General features: G+C 47.6%; 2 protein-coding genes across 5 annotated transcripts in view; one reads left to right on the top strand and one right to left on the bottom strand.

Moving 5' to 3' along the window:
* Window positions 1-4,214, top strand: part of LOC309645560 (somatomedin-B and thrombospondin type-1 domain-containing protein-like) — a 52,246-nt gene extending 48,032 nt beyond the window's left edge. For 2 of the 4 annotated variants that reach the window (XM_082430827.1, XM_082430823.1), the window contains one exon: window positions 365-3,235. In XM_082430827.1, coding sequence (XP_082286953.1) covers window positions 365-482 — 118 coding nt within the window. In that variant the 3' untranslated portion in view covers window positions 483-3,235. Of the gene's footprint in view, window positions 1-364; window positions 3,236-4,015 lie in introns of those variants that run through there. The other 2 variants (XM_082430825.1, XM_082430826.1) reach the window with 2 other exon arrangements.
* A 97-nt stretch (window positions 4,215-4,311) lies between these two features.
* KCNB1 (potassium voltage-gated channel subfamily B member 1) overlaps window positions 4,312-15,742 on the bottom strand; it is a 111,001-nt gene continuing 99,570 nt past the window's right edge. The window contains exon 3 of the mRNA XM_082430788.1: window positions 4,312-15,262. Coding sequence (XP_082286914.1) covers window positions 13,250-15,262 — 2,013 coding nt within the window. The 3' untranslated portion in view covers window positions 4,312-13,249. The remainder of the gene's footprint in view (window positions 15,263-15,742) is intronic.

The following is a 15,742-nucleotide window of genomic DNA, read 5'->3' as shown; positions in this document are numbered from 1 at the left end:
GGGAGAAGAGAGGGGAAGGAACACGTGGAATTTAAGGAATTTCAGTCTTTGGCATTCCAGTTCCCCCAGCCGGGCTCAGAAGGTCTTCCTATTAATGATCCCGGGACCGATAAGATAGGTAACAGTGGAGGTTTGGGGTATTTGGGTTCATCATGACAATAAGTGCCACCGTCTACTACTACCGTCTACTACTATGACTACGGGCCAAGCCTAATGCCATGCCCAGCACTTAGGTCTAAACTGACACGACGCTGCAAAATAGCTGCCGCACTCGGCAGGCACAGGCGAGAATCAGAGACCTGAGGAGGGGACTCGCCCAAGGTCACACGGTAGTCAGGACTCACCCCTCTGCTCCTCCTTTCAGCAGCGCAAGGTCAGCGCTCAGTAGGACAACTGCTCTCGTGCATGCACTTCCCGGTGAAGATAGAAGCCTGGCAGGGGCTCAGCCTCTTCAGATTTTACCTCCCGCCTCGGTCAAATGAGCCAACATGTGCCGCCACACATTCCACGACGACCCACCGCGCTCGAATCCCCGCCCCCTTCCCTCCCCCACCCCCTCCTGGGTACTCACCTGCCCCCAGCTGCAGCCCAGGACAGCCTTCTGAGCTTCCGGAGGGACGATGGTCGGGGGCGAGAGGCCCTGGTACAAGAAGTGAACTGTGGCGACCCCCGCCTGCGAGGCGTCGAGGAGAGAGCGGCCGTGGAGCGGGACCCGGATCCCTGGAGAGGTGGATTCGACTGCACTGGAAAGCAGCTGAGCAGCGGCCGCTGGCTGGGCCAGCGCTCAGCTCTCTCAGGAGTTTTTCTTATCTTTGATTCTCTATAGTTTGAAAATGACACGCTTGGGTGTAGGGTGTTTTTTGTTTGTTTGTTTTGTTTTTGTGTTTTGTTTGCATTTATCCTACTTTGTGTTCTCCCAACTTCCTGGATCTGTGGTTTGGTGTCTGACATTAATTTGCAGAAATAGACAATCATTATTTTTTCAAATATTTCGTTTGTTCGTCTTTTTCATCTCTTTCTGGTGTTCCCATTACATATATGTTAAACCTTTTGTAGTTACCCTACAGTCCTTCTATATTCTCTTCTCTTTTTTTCAGTCTTTGTTCTCTTGGCTTTTCAGCTTTTGAGTTTCTCCTCTGCTGGAGGGAGGAATTTACATTCTATTGGAGGGAGTAAACAATAAGCAAAATGAACACATAAAATACAGTGTGTCAGAGGGTGGTAATCGTTATGGAGAACAATTAAGCGGAGAAGGGGATGGATTGGGAGATGTGTGCATGTGAGGGGGGGTCAGTGTGGGAGGCTGCTACTATAAATAGGGAGTGAGCCACTGTGACTAGCCTGGAGAAGATGTTCCAGGTAGAGGGGAGAGCCAGAGCAAAAGCCCTAGGGTGGAAGTGTGCTTGGTGTATTGGAAACTTGGCTGGTGGCTAATGTGTGTGATGGGGAGTGAAGGAAGTAAAGAGTAATAAGATAGGAGGTCAGAGAGGGTGGAAGGGTCTGAGAGGGGGGCCAGAAATGAGCAGCATCACTAGATAAACCCATGGTGGGCATGTGTGAGGACAGCAATGAGGCCAGTGACAAAGGAGTGAAGCATCCTTAGGGGAGAGCAGGGGGAGACGAAATCAGAGCGGCAGGCAGGGGCCAGGGGATGTATGGCCTTGTAGACAATGCCAAGGACTTTGGATTTTATTCAAAATGTGATGGGAAGCCTTTGGAAGGTTTTGACAGAGAAGTGACATGATCGAACTGACAGTTTGACAGGATCCCTCTGGCCAGTGTGTTGAGAAGAGCCTGAAAGGGATCAAAGGCGGAAACAGGGAGCCTGGTCCGGAGGCTGCTGCAATCATTAGGCAACAGACAATGACAAGCTGGCCCAGAGCTATGGCAGCGGAGGGGTGAGAAGTGCAGATTGCAGATCTATTTTGAAGGCAGAGCCCACAGGAACCGCTGACAGGCCATTCATTTCAGCACTGTTTGTTACAGCAAAAGTTTGGAAGCAACCTGAATGTTCAGCTGTAGGAGACTAGCAGTTACTGTGTACAATAGAATAGGACATAGGCTTGCAAAAGAAGGAGGAAGCTCTTTGTGTATCCATACAGAATGATTTTCAAGATATATTAAATGAAAAAAGCAAAGTGCAGAACAGTGTAAATGTTACTATTTGTGTGGGGTAAAACCAAACACACACACACACACTTATACGTGTGTGTGTGTGTGTGTGTGTGTGTGTTTGCCAAGAATGTCTCCGGAAGTATATATGAGGAACTGGTAGCAGTAGTTGCTTCTGGAGACAGGGGGCCTGGGGTCTAGAGGTGTAAGGGAAATTTCACTTTTCAATATACTTTTTGGATTTTGAATTTTGTAGCTCTTCCAGTGGTTCTCAACTGGAGGTGATTTTGTCCCTCAGGGGACATCTGGCCATGTCTAGAGACATTTTTGTTTGTCACAGCTAGGGAGAGGGTGTTCTTGGAATCTAGTGGATGGAGGCCAGGGGTGCTGCTAAACATACTGCGGTGTGCAGGACGGCCCCCATCACAAAGAATGATCCAGCCCCAAATGTCAATGGTGCTGAGGCTGAGAAACCCTGATCTATGGAAAAAATTAAGGTTCCATTTTTTAAGGACAGTCTTTTATTCTGAGATACTATTTTGTGGGGGAGATTTGAAATATCTTTTGTTTTACTAGGAAATGGTGATAGTACATGGTCGTTACTTTGGCAAAAAAAAAAAAAAAAAAATGCCAGCAAGGCTTATATACTTCCCCAAACTGAACTGGCAATTTTATTGGCCTATGAAATTCTAAAGTTGGAAACTACTCTTTCCAGGCTTTGAAACGTAGTGGTTTTAAAATATGTCCACAAATTCTTCTATACTTTTGTCCTTAGGAGGTGCAATTGCTCTTAACTTTTTTCTTTTTTTTTTTGCCATGCAGCATGTGAGATCTTAGTTCCCCAGCCAGGGATCCAACCCATGCCCCCTGCATTGGAAGTGTAGAGTCTTAACCATTGGACTGCCAGGGAAGTCCCCAATTCCTCTTATCTTGAGTATGAGCTAATGAATAGAATTTGGTAGAAGTGATGCTGTCTGATTTCTGAGACTAGGTCACAAAAGGCATTGTGCTTCCTCCTTGCTTTCTCTCTCTTTGATCACTCACTCTGGGAGAAGCCATCTGTCATGCTGTAAGAACATTCAAGAAGTCCTGTGGAGCGGCCCACATGGTGAGGAACTGAGGCCTCCTGAGTCATGTCAGAATCAGATCGTCCAGCCTCAGTCCAGCCTTCAGATGACTGCAGCTGATGTCTTGATTGCAGTCTCAGAAACTGCCCCCCACCCCACCAGCCAGAACTACTCAGCTAAAGACCCTCCTGAATACCTGACCCACAAAAACTATGAGATAATAAATGCTTCAAGCTACTAAGTTTGGGGGTAACTTGTTACACAGCAATAGATAACTAATATAGAAATCATCAAGCCCTGTCAATCAAGGTGATCACAAAAGGGCAACGTATGAGCAGGGTAGCCTGTCCACAGATGTTTTTATTTGGCTACTACAGGACCAAAAGAAAAAAACAGAATTAGTTGTTAACACTAAAAAGTTGGGATACTTCCCATAAACATCAAGATTTCTGACTTCTCTGAAAAAGTCTGAGGATCTGGCATTGCTGGGCCTGCATCTCTGTGTGGTGACAACCAGCCAGAGATGAATAGAGTTCACCCCTTTAGACAGGGAATGTGATCTTCAGTTCGCCACACTCACCACTGCTCCCTATGTGTCTTAGCTGGGTTGCTTTACTCAGTTATGTTACCTGCTTAACTTCTGTAGGCATTTGAGCTTATAAGTTGTATTAGGAGACATTTTTATGAGGTATCAAGGCTAGGAATACCCAGGCATCGTTGACATGAGAGTCAAATGACCAGAATTGGGGTTCCATGGACACAGCGTGGGTTAGGTTACCACTGCTTGCATATTGGGATGACAAGTCAGTAATATTTTCATGCCTCCTCTCTTTCAGATGAAGAGAAACAGTCAGCGCTGCTCTTCCAGGCCCCCAGGCTCTCCAATTCAGCCTCCCTTACAGATCTTCACACCCTCACCTCCCTGTGCCCTCCAGAAAATAAACCACCAAGCTTGTTTTCTCCATACCTTTTTTTATTGAACTCTGCAGACTCATTAAGGGACCATTTGCTTAGCAATTCTTAAACATTTGGACGTATTTTACAAGACAGGACAGCAGCTGGAGGTCACAATTTCATCTCATCACATGCATAAAAAGACACTGGGTTTTTTGTTGTTTGGTTTCCTCGTGTGTGTGTGTGTGTGTGTGTGTGTGTGTGTGTGTGTGTGTGTGTGTGTATGATGCTCATTTTCACCTTTACAGGAAGGACTAGAGACATCAACTGACCAGAGATGAACAGAACCCATGAACGTGACCCCGAGAAAAGAGCGGCTAAGGACATTGGTCATTTATGGCTAATGTGATTGGCCCCCATTATGGGTGGGGCGATCAGAATGGCTTTGCTGGCAGAAAAGCCTCAACCTCACGCCATGGTTCCTGGGAGAGACAGAGGGTCTTAGCTGATGGGATCAGGGAGCATGCTACCATGGGGGAGCATTGGGCTCAGAAAAAACGAAGACCATTGGCTCTAAAAGCTGGAGGACAGGCTGGCCCTGTTTTCCAGCTCAGCTCCCACGGCTCAGGGAATGCGATCCAGTTTCCAGATATCAGCTCCCACATTCCTGCCCCCAGCAAGTCCCAGACCAGGGGAAACTGTTACCTTGGACCCTTGGCTTAGCCTATTGGAAAACCACCTTGTAGTCTCCCATGGGCTAGTGTGAGCTAAACTAGAGCACGAGGCTGAAAATGCAGGATAGGAGGGTCAAAAGGAGGCTGGGCTGTCCCCATAGCCCCCTGGAAGTGTAGCTCTGAGAAGACCCTTAGGGCAGAAAATTTGACTGTCATCTTGACCCCTAATTGAGTCAAAGAACAGATGGCACTGATGGGTCTTACGGGCTTCAATGGGAGGAGCCTCCCACTTCTCCTTCCTTCCCAGTTAGGAATACCTCAAGCCAGGTGAGAACGAATGAACTCCTCTCTCCACTCACACATTCACTCATTCATTCATTCACTCAGAAGTCACTCATTTACACAATCACTCAAAAAAACAACCAAAACACAGGTTGGGTGACCACTATGTGCCAAAGTCATATGTTGGGGGATAACCCTGAGTTCCTTGACCTTGGACTGAAGCCAGGACAGGCCTGGAGAGCAAAGGGGCCAGCTGCACAACCCAGCAGCTGCTGATCTTCCTCTTCCCCACCCTGCAGGCATCCAGAGCTCAGATGTCAAGCTCATCAGAGAGAGACCCCAAAGCCCTGGTGAAGACCAGGGAGCCTGAGCCCCGTTGTGGAGAAGTCCAGATCTCATGGGCATCTTCTTTTTATTTATTTATTTATTTATTTATTTTATTTATTCTTTTATTTTTTTGGCTGCGTTGGGTCTTCATTGCTGCGCGTGGGCTTTCTCTAGTTGAGGCGAGCAGGGGCTACTCTTCACTGCAGTGCGCGGGCTTCTCATTGCGGTGGCTTCTCTTGTTGCGGAGCACGGGCTCTAGGCGCAGGGGCTTCAGTAGTTGTGGCATGCAGACTCAGTAGTTGTGGCTCACAGGCTCTAGAGCGAAGGCTCAGTAGTTGTGGCGCACGGGCTTAGTTGCTCCATGGTACGTGGGATCTTCCCGGACCAGGGCTCGAACCCGTGTCCCCTGCATTGGCAGGCAGATTCTTAACCACTGTGCCACCAGGGAAGCCCCTCATGGGCATCTTCTTCTGTGCTTCCCTCCTTGTTTTCCAAACCTGGATCAGTTTAGGGAGGCAGGAAGTATGCAACAGTCCATGCAGGACTCTGGAGAGCCTCCTAATGGGACAGAATTGGGAGTTTTCTTCATTTTCCAGAATTGTCATCTCATTGCAGCCAGCAACTTGAGCTATTTCTGTAGGGCAGAGCCTCAGAGGGGCTTGGAAACTGGGTTTTTGTTTAATTTTGGGAGGAAGGCAGCTGCTCAGACTATCCATCAAAACCTATGGCCTTGCCTCATCCTATAATGAAGCAACCTGAGACTTCCTGGACTTGGGGTCACCCTGAGGGTGAAGCCCCACTTCCTCCAAGCCCACCATACACAGTTAGATGGAACTTTAAAACCTCTTTTGTCAAATGCTGTCCTTGGCGAATGTGGTATCCAGACTCACTTGGGAAGGGGCTACTGAGGTGGGAGAGTGGGCATTCAACCTGCAGGTAGCCGAAGCCTTGTTTTGTTGTAAAACTAGATTGCGGCTGTCTCTTTCTTTTGGCCCTTCTGGACTTACTTCATTGGGTGGGGACTTTCAAGGGTCTTGAATGGGATTTCCTGTTTTATTTGCCAAAAAAAAAAAAAAAACCCTTTGGGGATGGTACCATTTGCTATTGCCTGGCCAGTTTGTTCATTAGGCAGCTGGCGAGTGGGTTAAGGATAATTGTTTCTCTTGTACAGAAAGCCTGAGGCCTACGAGGGCCCAGGGCCTGGGCAGAAGGGCTGAAGCACCGTGAGAAGGCCACCCAAATGGGGGGGGGGGGTTGCTCCTTGGCTGGCCTGGGGGAGGGGAGCACGAGCCTCAACCCACACAGTGTGGTCCCTGTCAGGGAACTGGGGGTGGATAAGCGACCAACAGAGTCACTAAAACTGTCCAAGATGGGGAGCAGAGAGGATCAGGGTATCCTGCTGTCACTTCCCTCCCTGACATCCCCCCAGAAAGCTCCGCATTCTAGAATCTGAGTTTCTGCTAACTGTGCTCTCTGCCTTTGCCCCAGTGGCTTGAGCCTGTGCTTGGATGTTCAAACCACACACACGCACACGTGCATACATTGGAAGGGGGTGGGGCGGAGGTGCTGGAGAGAGAACTTCCCCAGACGTTCAGTTCAGTCAGCATGCAGTGCTAGGTTCCCTCAGCAACATCCGTTTTGTACATCAACTAGCCTGTCTTTAAACACCTGTGCTGTCAGAGAGCTCATTACCCAACAGGGCATCGAGTTCCATGGTGAGGCAGGCCCACCTATTAGAAGTGCTTCCTTAATTTGAGCCAAAATTGACTGCCCTGTCCCTTTCATGCAGGAGAAACTTTCAGAGACTGGCATGCAGACGTAATGTGGGCAGGTGGGCTCTCCTTCAGGTGAACTGCATCCCCATCCCCGCCAACCTTTAGATCTTTCCAGGATCTTTGCAAGAAGGAATGGAGAGTTAGCAGTGAAGATGAGGGGTCACTCGATTAACAGAGTCCCTTCCAAATCCATGTCTTCAAGATGGCATTTTGGGGAGTTCAGGAGAAATTCCAGGTTAAGCCAATATCAAGGTCAGTGGATGGAAACCCAGACTACACAACTTCTAGATGAAAACGGCCACAGGCAAGGGTGTTTGCTTATCTGGGCATCAAACCTAGCAAATGACTGGGAGACAATTTTGTTGTTGTTGTTCTTGTGCAGTAGTTTAAAAAAAATCTTGTCTGTTTTATTTGGCTCTGGTTCAAACCAGATTACCAGGAATTTGGGGGTGGGGTGGGGGGGGGAAACGCTTATTAGAATCTTAATCCAGAATGACACATTTGTACTTCGGATGGTTTCCTCTTGGGGTTGACCCAACAGGGATGGCTCACTGCCATCTGGGGGTCCTGATTTGGCTCAGATCTCTGACCTGGGCAGAGGCCAGAGCCCTGTAGCTGACAGCGAGCTACAGGGCAGGTGGGATATGAAAATCTATAGGTACAAGATGGAGACTATCTGGGCTTACTTCATCTTCCTGCATGAGCTGATGGATGGAGAATCATTTCCTGCTGAAGATCCTGCTTCGTGAGATGTCCTCTGCCCACCCGAGGCCTGGAAACCGCCTGGTGGAATTAATTATCAGGATAGTCCAGACACTCCCCGAGGCCTGGATAGGCGGAAGCTGGAAAAATACCACTGCCCTTGCCACGAATCTCTGGCTCTGTGGAGCAGGCAGCTGGAAAGGGAAGGGGAGATGAGATGGCAGATTCTGGGGACACGTCTTCTCAGGATTTGGCTGCAAGCTTGTCTGGCCACTGTTTTTTGGTAAGGCTGTTGGAAATGGATTGAAATGAAGAACTGATAAAAAGTTGATGAGATCTGAGGCCCAGGATTTTCTCTTAAGTTTCGTAAGAACCTGAAAGTGCCCTGACCTTCAGATCCAATTGATGTCACAGGGGAACAGGGCGCTGGGCGTGGCAGCAGGCCAGCCAAGAGGGGTTTAGGTGTCTTCTGAATCTCAGAAATGCCAGAGGGAGGTTTTCTCGCACGAGATTTTAGGTTCCAAGATCTCTGGAAATGAACAAACTCAGTCCCTTTAGATCCCCAGAACGGCGTGGAGGATGAGCTAAACCAGCCCACATCCCATCCTGATTTTGAGGGCCATCTGTAGCCCTGCCTCCCCTGGTTTCCCTCCTGCATCTGTGTTCTGGATTTTTAAGAACAATAAATAGAACAGACAGAATGAGGAAAGTAACAGGTCAACAGATTCTAGGCCTTGTGTCAGGAAATGCCTGCATGAGGAAGTCAGACCCCAAAGTCTTTCCCCACCTCCAGAAAATCAGAATCAAAAAGAAGAAGAAAAAAAACGATCCAAGGAGCAACAGGAGGAAATGAAGGAGACCAGAAGATATCAGCTGCGATTATGACCAACAATAAAACCCCTAAGATGTTATTCTGTATTACAAAAGAAGAAATTAGACTCAATGGCCCAATTATAAATTTGCTAAAAATACATATATATATATTTTATCTGAACAGAAAAATAGACTACTCTGAGATGCGTGGACATCCTATGATGTAGTCACGCATCAGATACTTCTAGAGCCAGAAAAATGGCAACAGAAAATGCAGAGGTAACTCTTATTTCTGGGTGTAGCCAGGGCTGGTTTGAGTCGCCCGGGTTGAGTGAAAGCATTTGGATGCTGTCATGTAAGCAGTGGGAGGCGAGGAAATTTTAGCTCAGGGCTGCAGGTTCTCCACTGTCCTGCTGGGGGAGTCAGGGGAAGCCCCCTTTTAACGCCTGCCAACTTCGCAGCAGTAGAAAAAGTCCTTTCTCAAAGGATCACATGCTAGAGGCTTCTCGCCACATTGGATTCAAAGTTACTTGACTGGAGGCTGAAGCCCGGGGTCATGTTACTTGAGACTAGTTGGCAGAGAAATGAGGAAAGGAGAGAGAGAGAGAGAGAGACACCTGGCATTAGTGACCCTTGTCTGGGGTGAATTTTAAATTTCCCCCTGCCCATGGACTATACACTCCAGCCATAACTTGGAGCAAGACAGAAATATACAACAGTTACAAACATCAACAATACATTACAGTTTTACAGAAGAGGGTACGGTTCTGTTTTTTCTCCTTAGAAACGTGGATCTTATTCAGAGAAAGGGCAGGGGTGAGGCTTACAGTTACTAAGACACGGCGGAGGAGAGGTCAGGAATCAGTCTGAAAAAGTTTGTATCACCAGCAATTCAAAGAGGCAAGCCAGGTGGGTTGAAAGGAAATGGCCTCCTCAGGATTTTGCCGTTTCCCCATCGTCATTGTCTTCCTTCTTGATCCCCAGTGCTTTTAGAGAAAGGGGCTTCACGGGAATGAATGTTCTTTCCTCTTTTTTCTTTCCCCATTAAGTGTGCTTAAGGTAAAATTCCTAAAGAAGGCACTGAGAAATCTACTGCACCGAAGTCCTATTGTTCTTCTTTACCCCAAGGTAAAAAGGTGAATAAATGGACTCCTCCAGAGCTTTCCCACCTCTCTCTGCTGGTCGTGGGCAGTCCCCTGTGTGATCAGGACACAGAGCTACCTGGTCCCTAGCCCTTTTTGATAATGGTGTAAGTTTGGTGGGGTTCTTGATGAGTTTTACTGACTTTGCCAAAGGGACCAGGCATCCATTCACCTCCGGTCCCTAGATTCATTTCTTTCCAATTCATTCATTCATGACTCGTTTTTTTCCCACTTTCGTTGGTTTAGGAATGGGTGGTACATGGACCATCAAGTTAAAGCAGTATTTGCCTCCAAACCATTGCTTTCCTCTCCTCCATCAACACCCGTCTATCAAGGTTAGCTTCTCACTGGAGACTCAGGTAGATATCCCAGTGCGCGTACACAGGTACAGGTAGGGTGTACACATATTAAAAATCTGGATATGTTTCTTTTTGGCAGGTGGGGGCCTGGGAGAACTTACAATACTCTATTTTGAATCGGCACAGGGTAAAAGCTATATTCCTACAATACATCCACAAGTAAAAGGAAAACCCAAAACAAAACACAATACTTTCTAAGCATAGTATATGCTGAGTTTCAGTTATTCTGTTTCTATAAGAACTCTATAGGACTCTGGCTATTAAGCCTGAAAAGGTAGGTTCTTAATGATACTTCTGAATTCATCCTTCAAAAGTGACTCAATAAAATGCTACTTTAAGTTCAGACAAAATACATGAGGAAGGAAGGGGTAGGTCCTGCATGACCACACAAGGCAGAAAGGGCCTTTGGTTAGAGACAAGGAGAGTTGCACCAATTGGTTATTAGTTTAAAAAAAAAGAAAGAAAGAAATCATTTCTAATCTGTACACTTCTCGTCTGCTTCAACCAGCAAATGAAATGCCTCGATTTGAAGAAGGGGTGGTAAGTTCCTTCTCGCTATATATGGCTATATTTAAACATGTTCACTTTCCTGATATGTAAAATAGACTATATTATTATTATTAATTTTCACAGATAGCATCAGCTCTAAAAAATCTGAATCGGAAATCACAACTATTTACTTTTATCAAAAAGCATTTGTTTGTTTTCCCTGAATTTTCACATTTGTGCTGATGGCGGATGTAAATGGTGATGGAAACAAAGAGACGTGAGATGGCCCAGGGAGGACTGTTCTGCGGCCTTTCCTCCACAGGCCCCCAGCTTGTACTGTGTGCTCAGTAAAGCACCTTGGGAGCTTCCTCTCTCTGGTGTGCCACCAGCACAGGATGACCTCATACTCCCTGCCCCTTAAATCCCTTTGCATTTGCTGCGAGAGTACTCCGAAGATACTTCCAGAGCCAAGATACTTTGTTAATGCAGCAGAAAACAGGACTGCACCCTCTTGGAGGGATCTACAATCCTTGGAGATGCTGAGAAGCAGTATGAACCAGGTGCATACGCAGCAGAGAACACGCGTTTTTAAGGGCAGTGGAATGATCCCATGTCATCATACCTGTGACAGGTTGCCCAACCTCATGCCACTGTGCAGAGGGCAGGCAGAATGACGCCATGATGTCTGTGCACTGACAGGTGGATTGTGCCATTGTACTAACAGGCAGACCAACAACATATTCTATGAAGGACAGGGAAACCATGTTTTGTTCCATCAGGAAGACGTATGCCTGGCACTGTATTGAGGATCGGCAGATCTACGCTATCGTACTTGGGACCCCATCCTTCGAAATTGTATTAGGAGGACAACATCGGCTCACTGTACTAAAGACAAGCAGATCAATAATGTGTCATCTTTACTGACACATGGGCCAACAGCTTGGCATCCTGCTAACCAGCAGCTCCACCCCGTGTTACTGACCTGAGGAATGGCCAACACCACCATGCTGTTGGACTAAAATCAGGCAGGTCAACGCCAGGTCATCAAACTAAGACAGGAAGACCAACACCAAGAGATAGACCAGAACCGCTCACAATGCACACAGATACTTATTGCTTTTGTCGGTACTGGCTGCATTGATGGCTGCAGAAAGGAGAGCTGAGCTGTTAGTACAGACAGTGACACTGAAAACACACCAACACCTGGTTGACAAGAAAGAGAACAGAGTAAAACACCCAATGCCCAACCGTCTACTTCATTCTTCTGAGATGTTCCTGTTTGCTGTACACATGATTTTATAAGGGGCCCAATGCAGAGGCCAAGAACCCTTCCTGATGCAAGAGGGTTAAGGGGAAGCTTCAGGGCGGCAGGGAAGGAGCCCACAGACTTTGACACAGCAGACAGCAATACCAGCACAGTATCACTCACCGTGGCCAGACACACGCCTAGAGCAAAAACCCAACTGTAGTCCCAACAAGTGGCCCACGGGAAATCATGCTTGTTTTAAAGTGCAAGATGTTGACACTGTCCCTGGTAGAACCTATTTTTGAAAAACATAAAGTGCTTTTTATTTTAACTTTTTTTTTTTTTCAAACTTGAATATCACAGGAAACAAAAAAGAATTTCTATTATAGTAAATGCTTTCCCTGCCCCAGCAGGAAGTATTCAAAAGTCTGAACTGGGCATTTCAATTGGGGTTTTTTCTTTTCCTTTTGTTTTTTTCAGGTAAAAAAAAATCAGATTTTATTCTGTTCTTCGGTAACATACAGTCTCTTTGAATAAGCTATTCTTCTGCATATTTGACACTTGCATATCTTTTGAGTCTACACTAGCGATGTACAGAAAGCATTTTCCTTCTATAACCCTAAAGCAATACTCAGAGTTCATACTGTTGGCTGAGTGCCCGCCTTCTGAACCCTTCCCAGATTGCCAGGGGGCAAGTAGAATTGAGTACAAGTGGTGCAACTCACCCTGATGATATCTCAAAATAAAATCTCAGGTACTACGGAATACTGAAGTCAATGAAGACATTTGAGGAAGGGTTTTGCGCTGGGATCGTGGCTTATGGTGCAGTTTTCCCCATGACACAAGCATTCCCTGTAGCCTTCTAACAGTGAGATCCATCCAGCAGGTGATGGACAGAAGTTCCTAGAGGTGGCCAGGCAACACCCAAAACCAAATTGGTCAACCCACTCTTTTAACACCAGCCACTTGTTCCGGCATCCTTCTCCAGCTGAAGCCAGGAGGGAAGGAGATCTTGCCCTCAGAGGCTGTGATGGAAAGCCACGAGAGAAGAATGGGGAGTAGGTGGCCTTGGTTATGTCTAGAACGTGGTAGTGGTGGCTGTGAGTTCTGCTCTTGTCATCTTCCAAAGAGGGCCGTGGAGCTGTTACAAGGAGGCGCCATACCCTGTGGCTTGGCCAACTTCGATCTGATGGACCCGTTAACGGCTCTCAAGGTTTTAAGGGAGCTTTCTCTGGTCTCTCTTCTTTCTGGGGGCTTTGCTGAGCCTTTCTGTCTCAGAGGTCATGCAGAAAAGCTCCACGGCAGGTAAGCTGAACAGCACTCCTCTCTGGACCCTGTCACAAGTCTCTCCTCCGTGTGGAGGTGGTTCAGATGCTCTGATCCCGTGTGCTTCCATGGGCTCCTCCCCCCGGCAACACGCGGACGTCGGGGGAGATGTGGTTCTCAAGCTTGCACTTTTCCTGACCACTGGGAGTTTTTCCAGTCAATGCTTCTGTAGAGTAAATACAGTTCTGCCTTAAGAACTTAGGGGAGGTGGGTAAGGGGGAGCTTTCAAAGTGGTTCTTCTCTGATCTTGTCCCGACACTGAACTTGGGACTAGTGTTCCCATGGAGGCTCTTGGGGGGGCTGGAGTCCACACTGTAGAGCACTTGCCCCTCATCATCTGTGTCCGCATCAATGTACTGGTGGATACCTGCTTCAAAGTTGAACGCTATTGCTGTGTGTTTCTCTGGCGACCGGGGGGGTGTCCTAGCACTTGCTGTGGTGTAGATGGAGGACTCTGGACTCAGCACAGGCCTGTCCAAGAGTGTGGCACACTCCAGCCCAGCAACAGCTGCCGCAGCACCCCCCCGGTTCCTAAGAGGGTCATGGTACATCCCCAGAACGGGGACTAATGGTCTGGGATCGCCCTCCATGAAGTTGACTTTAAGTGCTCGAAGCTTCAAGGGGTTGGTGGTCTTCATGGAACTCTTGGGGCTCTCAATGAAGAAAGCAGAGGGATGGCTGGCATCAGGGGTGGGGTTGGCCTCCACAAACCTACTACCAGTGGCACCCAGAGCTCCCTGCCAGCCAACCTCTGGGGCCATGCCAACTCCAGTTTTGCTGGGGAGTGATGCCAAAGGGCTGTGGGAGAATCTGGTGGCTTCAGGGAAGTCTGTGGCACAGCTAATGAAGCTATCAATGCTCGACATGCTTCGCATGTCAATGACCCCTTCTGTACGAGTGGGCAGAGGGGCTACGGGGCTGGGGATGCTCTCCATTTCAAGTTCTTCCTTTGGTTTGCTCTGTGTTGCTGACTCCTTAGTATTGAGGATGGGTTGAGATTGTGTCTTGGCCATCTTATTGTACATGTCTTCCAACTGCTGGACGTTCAGGTGCTGAGGACTAGAAGACGATCTGGCCTTCTCAGGGGATCCCTGCTCCTTGGTTTCAAAGGACTTACTTGAGCTGGTTTCGGACAGTGTCCTCTTTGTCCATTTCCATTTGTTGGGAGACAAGTGATTATCTTGCACTACTTTGTCTTTCTGACCCACATTCTCTCCACTTTTCTCAACCACAATGTCCATCACCTCGATGCTCCGGGGGAACGCATCCTTCATGTTCATGGATACGATGCTGCCATTTCTCTTGGCTCTCTCCAGAGCCTCTCTCCGCTTGATTGCTTTCTCCTGCCTCTTCTGCTCCTTGTAGAACTCAGAGAAGTTATTGACAATGATGGGGATGGGAAGAGCAATCACCAGGACCCCTGCAATGCAGCAAAGACCCCCCACAATTTTCCCCAGGAGAGTCTTGGGGTAGATGTCTCCATACCCAACAGTCGTCATGGTGATGGTGGCCCACCAGAAAGAGGCTGGGATGCTTTTGAACTTGGTGTCATCCTCATCCTTCTCGGCAAAGAAGACAAGGCTGGAGAAGATCATGATGCCCATGGCAAGGAAGAGGATGAGCAAGCCCAGCTCGTTGTAGCTCCTCCGCAGAGTGAAGCCCAAGGACTGGAGGCCAGTGGAGTGACGTGCGAGCTTAAGAATGCGGAGAATACGCATGATGCGGAAGATCTGGACCACGCGGCGGACATTCTGGAACTGCAGCACACTCTTGTTAGATTCAGTGAGGAAGATGGTGACATAATATGGCAGGATTGCCAACAAGTCAATGGCGTTGAGCGGGCCCTTGAAGAACTTCCACTTTTTGGGGGAGGAGAGGAACCGCAGCAGGTACTCCATGGTGAACCACGCAATGCACACGGCCTCCACGTGGGCCAGCTGGGGGTTGTCTGTGGTCTGGCCAAACTCATCAAGGCTCTGCAGCTCGGGCAGTGTGTTGAGAGACAGGGCAATGGTGGAGAGGACGATGAACATGATGGAAATTATGGCAAGGATCTGTGAGAAGAAGAGAGTGGAATTTAGTTATCAACCACCAATGGGATGGTCATCCTAATACTCTGGGTCTGCAGGACATTCCTCAACATTCAAGAGCATTTTCATAGATCACTAATTACCTAATGACTGGATGTTTGAGCTAAAAAGATTATTTATTCAAATCCATTTATCATATAGACGTGGAAACTGAGGCCCAGAGAACTGAAATGATTTCAAGCTAATCATCAAGCCCAGGGGTCAGTCAATTTTTTCTATAAAGGGCCAGATAGTAAATCTTTTAGACTTTGAAGCCCATGAATTCTTTGTTGCAACCACTTAACTCTGCAGTTATAGCATGAAAACAGCCTTAGATAATACATAAATGAATGAGCATAGCTATTTCAATAAAACTTTATTTACAAAAACAGGAAGTGGGCTGAATTTGACCTGCAAGCCATAGTTGGCCGTCTCGTGATCTAGACCAGTGGTTCATAACTATTA

This window comes from Balaenoptera physalus, assembly GCF_965194825.1.
Source record: "Balaenoptera physalus genome assembly, chromosome: 16".
Lineage (NCBI taxonomy): Eukaryota > Metazoa > Chordata > Mammalia > Artiodactyla > Balaenopteridae > Balaenoptera > Balaenoptera physalus.
Note: the sequence above shows the minus strand (reverse complement) of the source record. Positions and strands in the feature narration are given on the sequence as shown.